At 41.3% G+C, this 12,183-nt stretch overlaps 1 protein-coding gene across 1 annotated transcript; it reads left to right on the plus strand.

The window, feature by feature from the left end:
* The first annotated feature begins 405 nt into the window (after positions 1 to 405).
* LOC147620054 (glycerophosphodiester phosphodiesterase GDPD6-like) lies at positions 406 to 5,821 on the plus strand. Its single transcript, XM_086772206.1, has 8 exons — positions 406 to 562; positions 652 to 821; positions 1,444 to 1,627; positions 2,651 to 2,725; positions 3,094 to 3,203; positions 4,155 to 4,373; positions 4,495 to 4,653; positions 5,319 to 5,821. Exons 1-8 carry the CDS (start codon positions 529 to 531, stop codon positions 5,571 to 5,573), a joined length of 1,206 nt encoding a protein of 401 aa, XP_086628332.1. The 5' UTR covers positions 406 to 528; the 3' UTR covers positions 5,574 to 5,821.
* The last annotated feature ends 6,362 nt before the right edge of the window (positions 5,822 to 12,183 follow it).

Raw genomic sequence — 12,183 nt, forward strand, 5'->3', positions numbered from 1 at the left:
ATGTTGACCACTGAGTGTACTAAAGTAGAGCCCATACAGATGCCTTGACTAATGCTAAAAAAAATTGTCCTATTTTGCAATTTTCACTACTAAGCTTGAAAAAAACCAAGGTTAATGTTGAAATAAATGATGACACTCTGGCAATTATAGTTTTGAATCGGTTAGATTTTTTTAAAAAAAGCCGACGAAGATAAAGACTTTTCCTTTATTTTGATTGGTGGGAAAAAGGTTTTTTCTTAGGTCGTGGACAAGGTTACATCTAGTGTAAAATCTCTCCATAATATAGATAATATAATATAATTAAGGGTGCTACAATAATTTCAATGGTGCAATTATAATGAATTAAAACATTCAATCATCATGTTAGATAATTTTAGTGGGTTATAATTGGATTTAATAATTTGGACTTTTTCAAGAGTTTAAAGAGTGAAAGGGAAAAACACGAGGAGGATCCAACGTAGCCTATTCTTCTGAAATTCCAGGGCTCTTCACATGCGAGATCATCATCTCCATCGCTAGCATACTGCTATGCAGCTCATGGCGTCTCTCCTCTCGCCCCAGTGTAAGCTCAAGTCTCCTCTTGATTAGCGTCATTGAAGAAATTGAAACCCCTCAATCTCACTGTTTTCCATGGCTGTATTTCGCATGCAGTTTTGCTCTTCTTTTGGGCTTGCTGCTGCCTTGTCAGTGGCCATGCAAGGCCGCTTCATTCTTCTCAATCACAGAAACAACGCCAGCCCATTCAAACAGTCCGCCCATTTAACATCGCCCATCGGGGTTCCAGTGGTGAATTGCCCGAGGAGACCGCTCCAGCCTACCTGGTAAATTATTGGCCTTCGGCCAAATCTTCTTAGAATCATATTTAATATCCATAATTAAGCTGTGCCATGCTTTAGGTCAATTACGATGCCATGCCCAAAATGAGATGCTTTGATCTTGCTTAAGCTGATTTAAGGTCAGTTAAGCATGAATGATTTGGCTTTGCCCGTTTAGATGATTACAAGTTGCTAAAAACCAGATATTACGTGTTTAGCTTTTCATGCTTTATCTCATCAAATGCCATAATACCCATTTTGTTTATAATCAGGTGATTTGGTCTTGATTAATGGTTTAGCTTTGCCAATGATTTCTGTCATCAAAGGCCATAGATAATATCCAAGTTACTAAAAACCAGACATTTTTTGTTTGGCTTTTCCATGCTTATCTCATCAAATATCATTTGAGAACCCAATTTATTTACAATCAGATGATTTAATCTTGATCAAATCTAATTAAAGGTTAATTAACCATATTTGACTCATTATTTATCTCATCAAAGGCCAGTTATTACACTAAATTTCAGGCAATCAGAATGTTGATTAAAGTAATCAAATCTTCCTAAAGTATCATGATAAGTCCTATTAAAAGCCAATTAGGTGTTTTGATCTTGAACTCTTACTGCAGAGAGCCATAAAGGAGGGTGCAGACTTCATAGAAACAGATATACTCTCAACAAAAGATGGAGTGCTTATCTGCTTCCATGATGTTACTCTCAATGATACCACCAACATTGCTGAGCATTCAGAATTTGCCGATCGGGTTGCCACGTATGAAGTACAGGGAAGCAACATTACTGGATGGTTCCCTGGTAATTTCTTCAGAATATATCTTTATCATCTTCAGTGTGGAAAATTTCAATTTAAGAAGTGTGTACATTGCTTATGTGTAGATACATACGGCTATATGTGTATACTGTGCCTATATGTGCAGATACATATGGCTGTATATAATATGTACATATGTACATGACATTATGCCGGCCCACCAACCATTACTCAGGCAACAAATAAGTGAGTCCATTCAGAGATACATAGTATTGATTAGATGTGGTAGACTAAAATACATGATCTGTTTGTCTCTACCATCATTGCTGCTGCTGCCATCATAGTTATGGAAAATAGAAGCTGCATTTGTGAGGGGGACGAAAACACCATGTCAGCAAGGGAGGTGAAGAAAGGAGATGTGGGGGGGAGAAGGGTTGGGGAGTTGTTGTGGAGAAGGGTTGGGGAGCTGTTGTGTGGTGGGGTGTGACAGACATACCCGCTTCCTTTCTTCTCCTCTCCCTTCCTGCCCTTCTCCATTTCCTCACGAATCCCCCCACCACCCCCCCACCGACCCCCCCCCGCCACACCCGCCACACTCCCCCGACTCCAAAACCCAATTTGACCCTTAAAGTGGAGGTTGCAGAGGCAGCCATTCTTGAGGAAACACTGCCTGCTTCCCATCTGGCCCACTCAGATTGCCTGGAAAGGTGTGGATGTACCTGAGTTGTCTGGGACTTGGAGCAGCTTGCACACGTGTGAAATCTGTCTATGAGGAAAGCTGCCCTCCATGTTCTTTGTCCGGGTGCAAGAAATACATCTGATCTGCACAGATATGTTCTGGAGAGGTGTTACACTGCCTTAGCCATGCTAGCTTTGGGTCTGTTATTATTTTGTACCATCTTTCATATTTAATAGAAGTTTTTCACTGCATGTGCGTTTGCAGAATGTGATGTAACCATTTTCATGTATGCTACCTCGTGATCTATAACCTTAAGCTCCTAGCTCATTTTATGATAGCATTAATATGAGAATTGTTGACCCAGATATACATCATGTATGTTTTGCAGTTGATTTTACATGGGAGGAACTCAAAACTCTACGCACACGGCAAAGATACAGCTTTCGTGATCATTCTTTTGATGGTAATTACATTCTTGTTGAACTAAATTGATATACTTTTCCTCTATGACATGAATTGATTGCTTTGCTGTATTCCTCTTATGACTTTTTAAGCTTCTTCAAGTGTGTTGATCAATAATATATTCTACAAAATCGGAGTGTAAGACTTTTTCATGAGTAAGCAGAAACACTTCTGTACCTTTTTTTTTGAGAGAGAACACCCATACCCATGTACCCATCATTGGGCCCTCCCCTTGGTCCCTTGCAATATCGCTCCTGGGTGCAGCAAGTGGGCATTGAACTCAAGAATACCTGCTCAAGACTCCAATCCCCTCACCACTACGCTACATGGGGGTGGCTAACTTTCTGTACATTTCTATTTTGATTACAGGTAAATTTCCAATCATTAGATTTGAAGAATATATTGAGATTGCCTTGAATGCTTCACGGATAGTTGGGATTTATCCTGAAATAAAAAACCCTGTTTTCATCAATCAACATGTAAGTGACCTTACCTACTTTTTAATTTTGAAGTCCACCTATGCCATTTCTTTGATTATCCAATGTGTAATTTATTTTTTGATTGGCTCAAGGATCTATTCATGGAATTGCTGAAAACTCTTCATGAGCTATGCATTTTTCTCGTGGGCATTTTGTGGTGGGCCATCACTGACCAGTGATTCCAAAGGAGGCGGATTAGAAGCCGTTGTGAAGGACAACTCAAATTTAAAACACCCCCCACCCCACCCCCACCCCCACCCCCATCCCTACCCCAAACCAAAAAAAGAGGGTCCTATAGTTGAAAGAAACATTATATACTAAAGGCAAAGACTGAGATCCCTCCATAGCTGGGAGAAAAGCCACACTGGGGGCTTGTAGTACCATCGGATCCCCCTGGCCAGAAAGGTTCTTGGGGCTTTAGATGTGCGAAAATGCCGCTCTTTGTTCCTTCATCACACCTGAAAGTTTCTGGCACTTGGAGTGCAAAAAAAGTATGTCAACCAGATTTGTCTCAATGGCACGGGTGATCAAATGCTGGGCAGTGGGAATTCCCTCGGTGTCTGTAAGGATTATTGCTTATCCTTCATCTGGAGTCCTAAGGCCTGGCCAGATTCCAATTTGTTGGGGATCATCCTTCATCTGAAGTCCTTAGGCATGGCCAGATTTCAACTTCTCCATGAAACCTACTGGGTCTCCACTGTTGTGATCCACAAGTAGTCTTTTGTGCATGCCATCCTCCTGGGAGTTTAGAGTGGAGTCCATCTCCGTCGACCATGCTACCACGCCTCATTTAATGAAATGGGTGCTCTGGGGGCCCTATTTGAAGAAATGTTACTGTTCGTAAATTGTAATAAATCCCCCTACTCTGGTGGAGTGCCTTTTAAGGTCTTGCAAAGATTCAAGTGTTATTAGTTTTGTTCAAGCACTAAAGTTTGTCTTATGGTAATGCAGGTTACATGGGGAGGGGGAAAGAAATTTGAGGATGTATTTGTAGAGACACTGCTGAAGTATGGATACACAGGGGAGTACCTCTCAGAACAATGGAGGGAAAAGCCCATTTTTATACAGTCATTAGCTCCAACATCACTGATTTATGCTTCTGGTCTGATTAACTCCCCCAAGATTTTTCTTATTGATGATGTCACCGTTCCCACACAAGACACAAATCAGGTAAACAGGTCTCTGTAGTTTGCTTAAAAGCTGCACCCACGCATGTCTTGCTTGGATCACGTGTGCATGTTTTTAGTTTTATTTTTTAAATCACGACTGACATAATGGTTGGTGCATGCAGTCATATTGGGAAATCACATCTGATCAATATCTAAGCTACATCAAACACTATGTTGTGGGAATTGGACCTTGGAAGGACACAATTGTACCCCCTGACTCTCATAACTATTTGAAGCCTCCAACGCATTTGGTGGCAACTGCTCATGCCCATGGCTTGCAGGTCTCTCTCTCTCAGCACACACACCCACACAATATTGCATGCGCACCCATTGCTCGTGCGTGGGCACTTGCATGCAAGGGTTCATTTTGGTTCTTATGTACCTTGCTTGAGGAATCAGTTTTGTTTTGTTGGAGTCATGCCATTGCGCATGATAGCTTGAAACATATATTCTCATAAACCCTTCTGGTCTTTTGTAAGATGATAATAAATCTCTCTCTCTCTCATTCTCTCCCTCTTTCTCTCCCTCTCTCTCTCTCTCATGTGCGCATGCTCACACCCATCGTGGGAGAGAGTGCCCAAGTGCGCACACCCACACATGCACATACCTGTTGATAATAAATAACCACATCTGTCCACATACACATGCACACACCTGTTGATAATAAATAATCACACGTGTGCACACCCCCACACATATGCACCTGTAAGCACATGCATACATAAACATGAACACAGGTGCGCGCGCGTACACAGAGACACACACACACACATGTGCAGAATGATCCAAGGGCTTTTGTTACAATAAGCTGCTGAGTTAAAATCTTGTTGAGGGTTGGAGATAGAGTGGTTATTAAGATACATATACATGTGCCCAGAAGATGACTTCTGTGTTCCCTTCTCTTGAGCTGGAGTTTTCATATTGATTCTACTTGTTGGGATTTCAGGTGCACCCTTATACCTACAAGAATGAGAACACGTTTCTGCATTTTGACTTCCATCAAGATCCATATCAAGAGTACAAATACTGGATAAACATCATGGAAGTTGATGGACTGTTTACTGATTTTACGGGCAGTCTACATTTGTACCAAGAATGGACTTCGCCTCTGGACTTGCTGACAGAATCCTCAGCTGTGGCCTTGCTTGACACTTTCTCTAGAATGATTTATTCTTACAGACATAAAGTGCCACATGATTGATCTCCCTCTATATCCTCCGAGGGTGCAAGTAAATCATGCCTGAACATGCTACTATGTTATCTTTGACGTAATAGAATCTCTCTTTCTTTAAGAGCGCGCACGTGTGTGTGTTGGGCATGCACATGTAGTGTCGTCTGGTCTATGAGCCCGAGGATAGAGGCCAAGCTTTTTGCCTTGGGGACATGCAATTACCATTTTGGAGGTTACTCTTCCACATGCTAATACTCAGGCTAACTCTGTCCAAGTAAGCTTGTTTTGTTGTTGTGTGTGTGCTGAGGTGCAGGTTACTGGCCCCTCTTGAGGGTGTTCACACTACTTTGCTGGTGCAAATTTATTTCTGGCGTGCGCCACATCTACCCCCTACGCTTGTGTGCTGCTCTTTCATAAGGCTGCTTTGCAGTTTACTTAATGTATTTCATGCCTTTTCTTTGATGGATGACGCATCTATAAGCATTCATGAGGCAGCAGATGCAAGTTCAATGCACTTTCTAACATTCTCTTGCCTGAGCTTCCATGGCTTTCTTGATATGCTCCAAAGCAAAACCAAGAGGCAAATCACAATGGATAACCTATCTGCTTATCGACCAAATCTGGTATCTCAACAGCCTGGGGATATGATAGACTTATATTGGTCAATTATTATAGCAGATGAACTTCACACAACAAAACGGTGATTTTCTGGACGATTATTTTCCGTGCGCTTACCCTGCAACAGCCTATCTGTACCTCCATGCCTATACTTCGACCAGCACTTCCCTGTCTGTGATTGCTCCTTGAACAACCAATCTGCACCTCCATGACTATCCTTCAACTAGCACTTTCCTGTGTGCTTGCTTGTTAGAAAACACATGGATCTAAGCATGGCTATGGTGGCTCAAAGATAATCACAGCCATAATGATGAGATTAATGACTTGATTAAAAGGTAATTAAGCTAGTGATTAAGCACACTAATGGGAGCATAAGATAGACACAAAACCACACATAATCTCACATTAATCACACACTCAAATGAGCCAAGAGTACATTTTATAGCTCTCATGGAGCTCCCAAATCACACTAGGTGTTTTACCTTGTGTCATCCGTGTGTCCATAAATGCTCGCACTACACATGTCTCCTTGTACTTTCCATGTGTTACGTTTTTTGACTTCATCTTTTACAAATGATCATGTGCATGCTTAGTCTATTCCTTTTTTTAATGTGCATGCGTCTCTTTTTGCTCATGTGACTCAATCTCTAACTTTTTTGTGCTCCATGGCACCACATCTCTCAACACTTTTCCTTGGTGCCATATTTTTAGGCTAGTGCAAGGTGGTCGGATTTGAGGCTTATAATATATCATCACCTCCCATCATTTCTAACTTGGTTGGGTAACTCAAAGGCTCTTTTGGTTTGGTTACTCTCTAGTTCAAAGGTTATTTTAGAGATGGTCGGGTTAATTTTCACTTCCCCAAAGTGTTGCTTTGCCTACTCTCAGTGGTGGTTGAGTGTTACAACTTTTTTGGCTTGGGTAGTGAGATTTTTTATGTGCTCATTTGGTCGCTTACATTCCATTTGTTTGATTCATGGTTCCTCACATATACTTGCTTATTTGGCGATGAAAAATTACAAGGGTTAAATGAATAATATTTTCTCGCTCAGCTATATCTCTCTTTCCTACGTCTGCTGCCTCCGCTTTTGCATCTGCATCATTCTCGTTCTCATCTTTGTTATCTTTCTCTCTCTCTGGGTGGTTAACATATTGTCTCATCTTCTTGATCTTGCTCAATGTTGGTGCCAATATAAGTCGCACTTTGTCTTATAAACACATTCAATTGTTCCTGTAATATAACCTCAATTTTACCTTCATCTCCAGCCATAGCTTGGCTTTGAGCTTGATCATCAGTTTCCACTATCACGGCGTGACTAGGAGACGATACTTCTTGTCCCTTCTCTTGATTTTCCTCGTCTTGGCTTGATATTGCTCTCTCTTTAGTATCATTTGATACTTTTGGAGCTCCTATCTTTGTAATGGTAGAGTGCCTAAAGTTGTAGCGCTTTATCCTTGGAGCCTCTTTTTTCAGATCACCATTGAGAATCTTGCCAACGTTTCTTTGACGACACTTTCTCTTGTTTCTTGTCATGATCCCAGACTCAGCCCACCATGTCTTATGTTTTTATATCGCTTATAGTTTCGTTAACCTGACTCCGTCCCCTCCTGGGCACATATAGAGTGTGTTCTCTTAACACCCTAGTTTTTTTCTCTCTATCTTCACTGTTGTTTGTCTTTACTAGTACTATAAGTAAAGCTTCCACTTGACCTTGATGCAGGAGAAATCCGTACTTGGTCTTCTTCTTTATCAGATTCTTTGAAGCCAAGAAAGGAGACCAGAGGTTTCAGTGTTGGCTTATTAGGAGTTGCTTTGCTATTCACTTTGGGTGTGAGTGGAACACCTGCATCACCAACCTTATATAGTAAAACCAAACCCCGCAACCTAACATTTGGAGTCGAAACTTCTAGCCCACTCCAAGGTGATACCAATTGTTTAGACTTAATCACATGTTGATTGAGACTTTAATGATAAGAGAAATCCTAATCTTATCCTCCTAACCATAGCCTATGCACTACCATGTCTCTAATACCATGTTAGAAAATGCATGGATCTAAGCATGGCTATGGTGGCTCAAAAATAATCACAACCATAATGATGAGATTAACAACTTGATTAAAAGATAATTAAGCTAGTAATTAAGCACAATAATGGGAGCATAAGATAGACATAGAACCACACATAATCTCACATTAATCACACTCAAATGAGCCAAGAGTATATCATTTTATAGCTCTCATAGAGCTTCCAAATCACACTAGGTGTGCTACCTTGTGCCATCTATGTGTCCATAAATGCTCACACTACATGTGTCTCCTTGCACTTTCCATGTGTTACCTTTTTGACCTTTGACTTCACCTTTTTTACGAATGACCACATAATTCAACCTTTGGCTTTCGACCTTAGTCTATTCCTTTTTCTAATGTGCATGCTTCTCTTTTTGCTCATGTGACTCACTCTCTAACTTTCTTGTGCTCCGTAGCACTACATCTATCAACATTGCTCTTGCAATCAACAGCCTATCTGCACCTCCATGTTTATTCTTCAATCATCCTTCCAAATTTCTCCCTCTCTGTGCAAGTCCTTGTTCTCCCAAGTTTGTGGTGCTTTCTTTCGCCCTCCCTGCAAGATTCCCCTGTGTGTGACTTTCACTTATCTCTTTTGGGCCCTCTCTTCCCCCTTTCCTCTGGCTGTCCGCATGCCCTCTCTTCTTTCTTTGAACCTTCTATCTGCTCTGCTGCGTTCTTCTAATGGTTTCTTTTGCTGTTCTCTTCACCCTCAGGTGCTTCCGCAACGTCCCTTCTCTTATCGACATTTGATTGATCTTGGTCCCCATGCACCACAAGGATTCCATGATAACCTCTTTGAGGTGATACCATCAAATGTATTTTTTTTAAAAGCAGACCTTCATCCTCTTTATGCTTTGGTTGTTTCATTGGAGTCCATGACTTTAATTGGTAGGATTGCTATATGAAGACCAGCCCATTATCAATTAAAAGCTGCTTTGTATGCCATGCTGAGGCACATGTAGAGATCCAGCTCCTGGCCAAGTTTCAAGGTTGAATTCTACTGGAGGTCATGGTGAAGAGAGTGTTGCATCTTAGTTTTCTCTGTTTTTATGGTTTCTTAACTGACAATCGCGGGGCTAAAATTGCATTTCTCATGCTAGTGGGGATGCCAAAGGATCGTAGGCTTTTCTCAGTTATTAATAGTCACTTGGGATAGGTGGTTGAGTCCCCTAAGGCAGTGGCATCTATCATAGCACACGTGGGAAGGAGCTGTCTCTTAGACTGCATGTAGAAGCTCCCTTGGCAAATTCATTCCCTCCATTAAATGTCTCCACCTTCATCCAACAAGTTGAGTTTCCATGGCTTCTACGGAAATACTTTGAGGCTTCTAGGTCATGCTTTGACTGCCCCCTGCTAGATGGGGGACTACTAAGATAGGGGACGTGTTGGTGAACACAGAGATTGATGAAGAGATACCGCGGGAGAGAGACCTTGTGCACATGACTGTCTCTGGTGGCCTTCGTCCGACCCAAAAGTGACTTGGTTTGGAGTAAGTCGGGGACTCAGGCCTTTCTCACACATGAAGGGATAAATCCAATCAGTCAACCAAAAAGTGCAGTTGTAAAATAAACAATTACTAAAATTACTTTTCATCACCACCGACTTCTAATAGAAGACCTCCACTGCCATATAAGGACCTGCACTCAAACACAAATTTTTCTAGCCTATGGGGAATCAAACCCCAAAGTAGCATGTTTGCTACTTTGCAACCAAGAGGCTTCCCACCCACCCACTCCCAAGTCAGTAATTGTTCAAAGCAAGTAAACAAAAAGATTGATAGGCATTCTATATGCATAGAAGAACTTGTGCTGATTCTCCAATCATGCCTCGGACCAAATGTTGGAGTGGATGGCTTGCCAAAGGTCTCTTGCTGTAGAAAAGCACCACCACTCCCTCGGCCCATACCTCCAACCCTCCTTCTCTAAGTACGTTATGATTATGGAAAACATTGTAAGGCAACTAATAATAACAAGCATGTACCTAGTCAACAACGCAAACTCATGCAAATGAGGCAAAGTAGATGAGCATTGATACATAGACATACTTTGAAGCATGCTACATCCCACATCAACATAAGCCACATAAATAAACACATATGGATCCATGAATAAGAAAGATGCAGTTTTATACCTATATCAAGCGTCTTGTTACCTGGCGAAGATCCAAGTAGTCTGCACAACATTGAAAATAATTTAAGAATAGGTTGAAGCAAGGATGCTGTTATTAGTGAAGGATATGACAAAGGATTGAAAACTCACTATTCCCTAGACTTGCTCAAAAGCTTTGCTATTTCAAGTTGATTAGCAGGATAAGTTTGTTATCATTTGGTTTTTCCTCCCTAATCCGCATGAGCTGTTCCTCTAATGCAATTCTATTCTCCTCCAATTGTCGTAATGTCACATTATGCTTCTCTTCAACTTCGCGGATAGTCTCACACATCCCCTCCAACCCATCGCCCATCATGCGAGTAAGATTGGTCAAGGTAGACTTCTGTGATACCTTGGCCTTTTTCCCCTTTGCCCCTTCCGTTGACTACATTAGTTCCACCTGGTGACGGCTCCTGCTGGTATGCTGTGTTGGTTGCATGTACTTGTGGACCCTTTTCATCTTCATTAGCTATTTCAGTTGGTGTTGCTTGCGATTCATTAGTGTTGGTACTTCACTATCAATAGCCCCATTCAATCCAGAGCATTTAGGAGTACTACTCTACATAGCATCACAAATTGCAGTTGGAGTTGCTCCAAATGAGTTCTGCTTTGTTCTTTCTTTCTTTTATTATTTCTTCAAAGTGTCTACTCTATTCCTAGTATGATCATTAGTGTCCAAGTTTAGTGCATCTCAGAGTTTATTCCAGTCCTTGGCCCATAAATTCCCCTTCTTCATATGTGACCATACCTCCTTATATCATTTGAGAAGCGTGAATGTCACAGAATCATCCCACACTACATGGCTGACCTTTGCCCATTGGGTAGAACTCTAATTCTATCTGTGCTGATATTGTGAGTTTTTTCAATGCACCAGCAATGATGCAATGAACTTAATTTCCTCCGTTAGGCCCCCTAAGGAGTAGTCATCATGTCAGTAAAAGAAATTGAATCTTGTGTATGGGCTTTGTACGTTTCAAGCATGCATGGCCCAAGAAGGTGGTGCTCTCTTGTTAATCGACATAGCAATGGATCTATCTACATAGATAAGAATGTTATCCTTCTGATTAATGCTAATCACATGGATTGATTACAAAAGTGACCAAGGTAGGAGGAATGCTAAAAGACAAGCAGTTACAAGAGCTTCTCTCTCTCCACATATGATGGGCTCAAGCTCTCAATATGTCTCGGATAATCTTGGTTAATGTATCATGTATCCCAATTAATGTATCACACTTGGGATTCTAGAGGGTAACATGATACTACTTTCTTCTAGTCCTCGCTTCCTAGTTCCTCGGATAATCTCGTTTAATGTATCATGTATCCCGGTTGATGTATCACACTTGGGATTCTAGAGGGTAACATGATACTACTTTCTGTAGAAAGGCGCAATGCCTATTGTCATGTGGGTCATGGATGAGTGAGAACACCTCACTTAAGAGGGGGTGTTGAAATATGTAAGCTCGGTTTATGCGTGTGTGGGAAAGCACCCTAGAGGTGCAAGATATTGTGGAAAGATAAGGATGCCACATACGATATTGTATGGTGTGTGAATGTTGAGAGCTACATAAAAGAATGTGGTAAAGAGAGTGCCACATGGCATGATGATGTGTAAAGTGGGATAAGGCTAGAAGGCCTATATCATTGTATGGTTTACAACATATTGCAAGAGAGCTATTGTTGAGCGTGCTACTCTTTCTCTCTCTAGTCATGGAGTTTCTTGTGTGCTTTAATCCACCTTAGTATTTATGTTTAATCTATGTTTATCTACCATGATCAATCCCATATTAGGATTGTCAACATGGTAT

This window comes from Cibotium barometz, chromosome 32 (genome assembly GCF_041138505.1).
Source record: "Cibotium barometz isolate CiBa-2024 chromosome 32, ASM4113850v1, whole genome shotgun sequence".
In the NCBI taxonomy this organism is placed as follows: domain Eukaryota; kingdom Viridiplantae; phylum Streptophyta; class Polypodiopsida; order Cyatheales; family Cibotiaceae; genus Cibotium; species Cibotium barometz.

Excerpts from the sequence above, each read along its gene's own strand:
- LOC147620054 (XM_086772206.1), top strand. The coding sequence starts at position 529 with ATGCAGCTCATGGCGTCTCTCCTCTCGCCCCAGT. Across the intron at positions 1,628-2,650 it reads CATTACTGGATGGTTCCCTG|TTGATTTTACATGGGAGGAA; the intron begins GTAATTTCTTCA and ends TATGTTTTGCAG. Across the intron at positions 4,654-5,318 it reads CTCATGCCCATGGCTTGCAG|GTGCACCCTTATACCTACAA; the intron begins GTCTCTCTCTCT and ends TTGGGATTTCAG.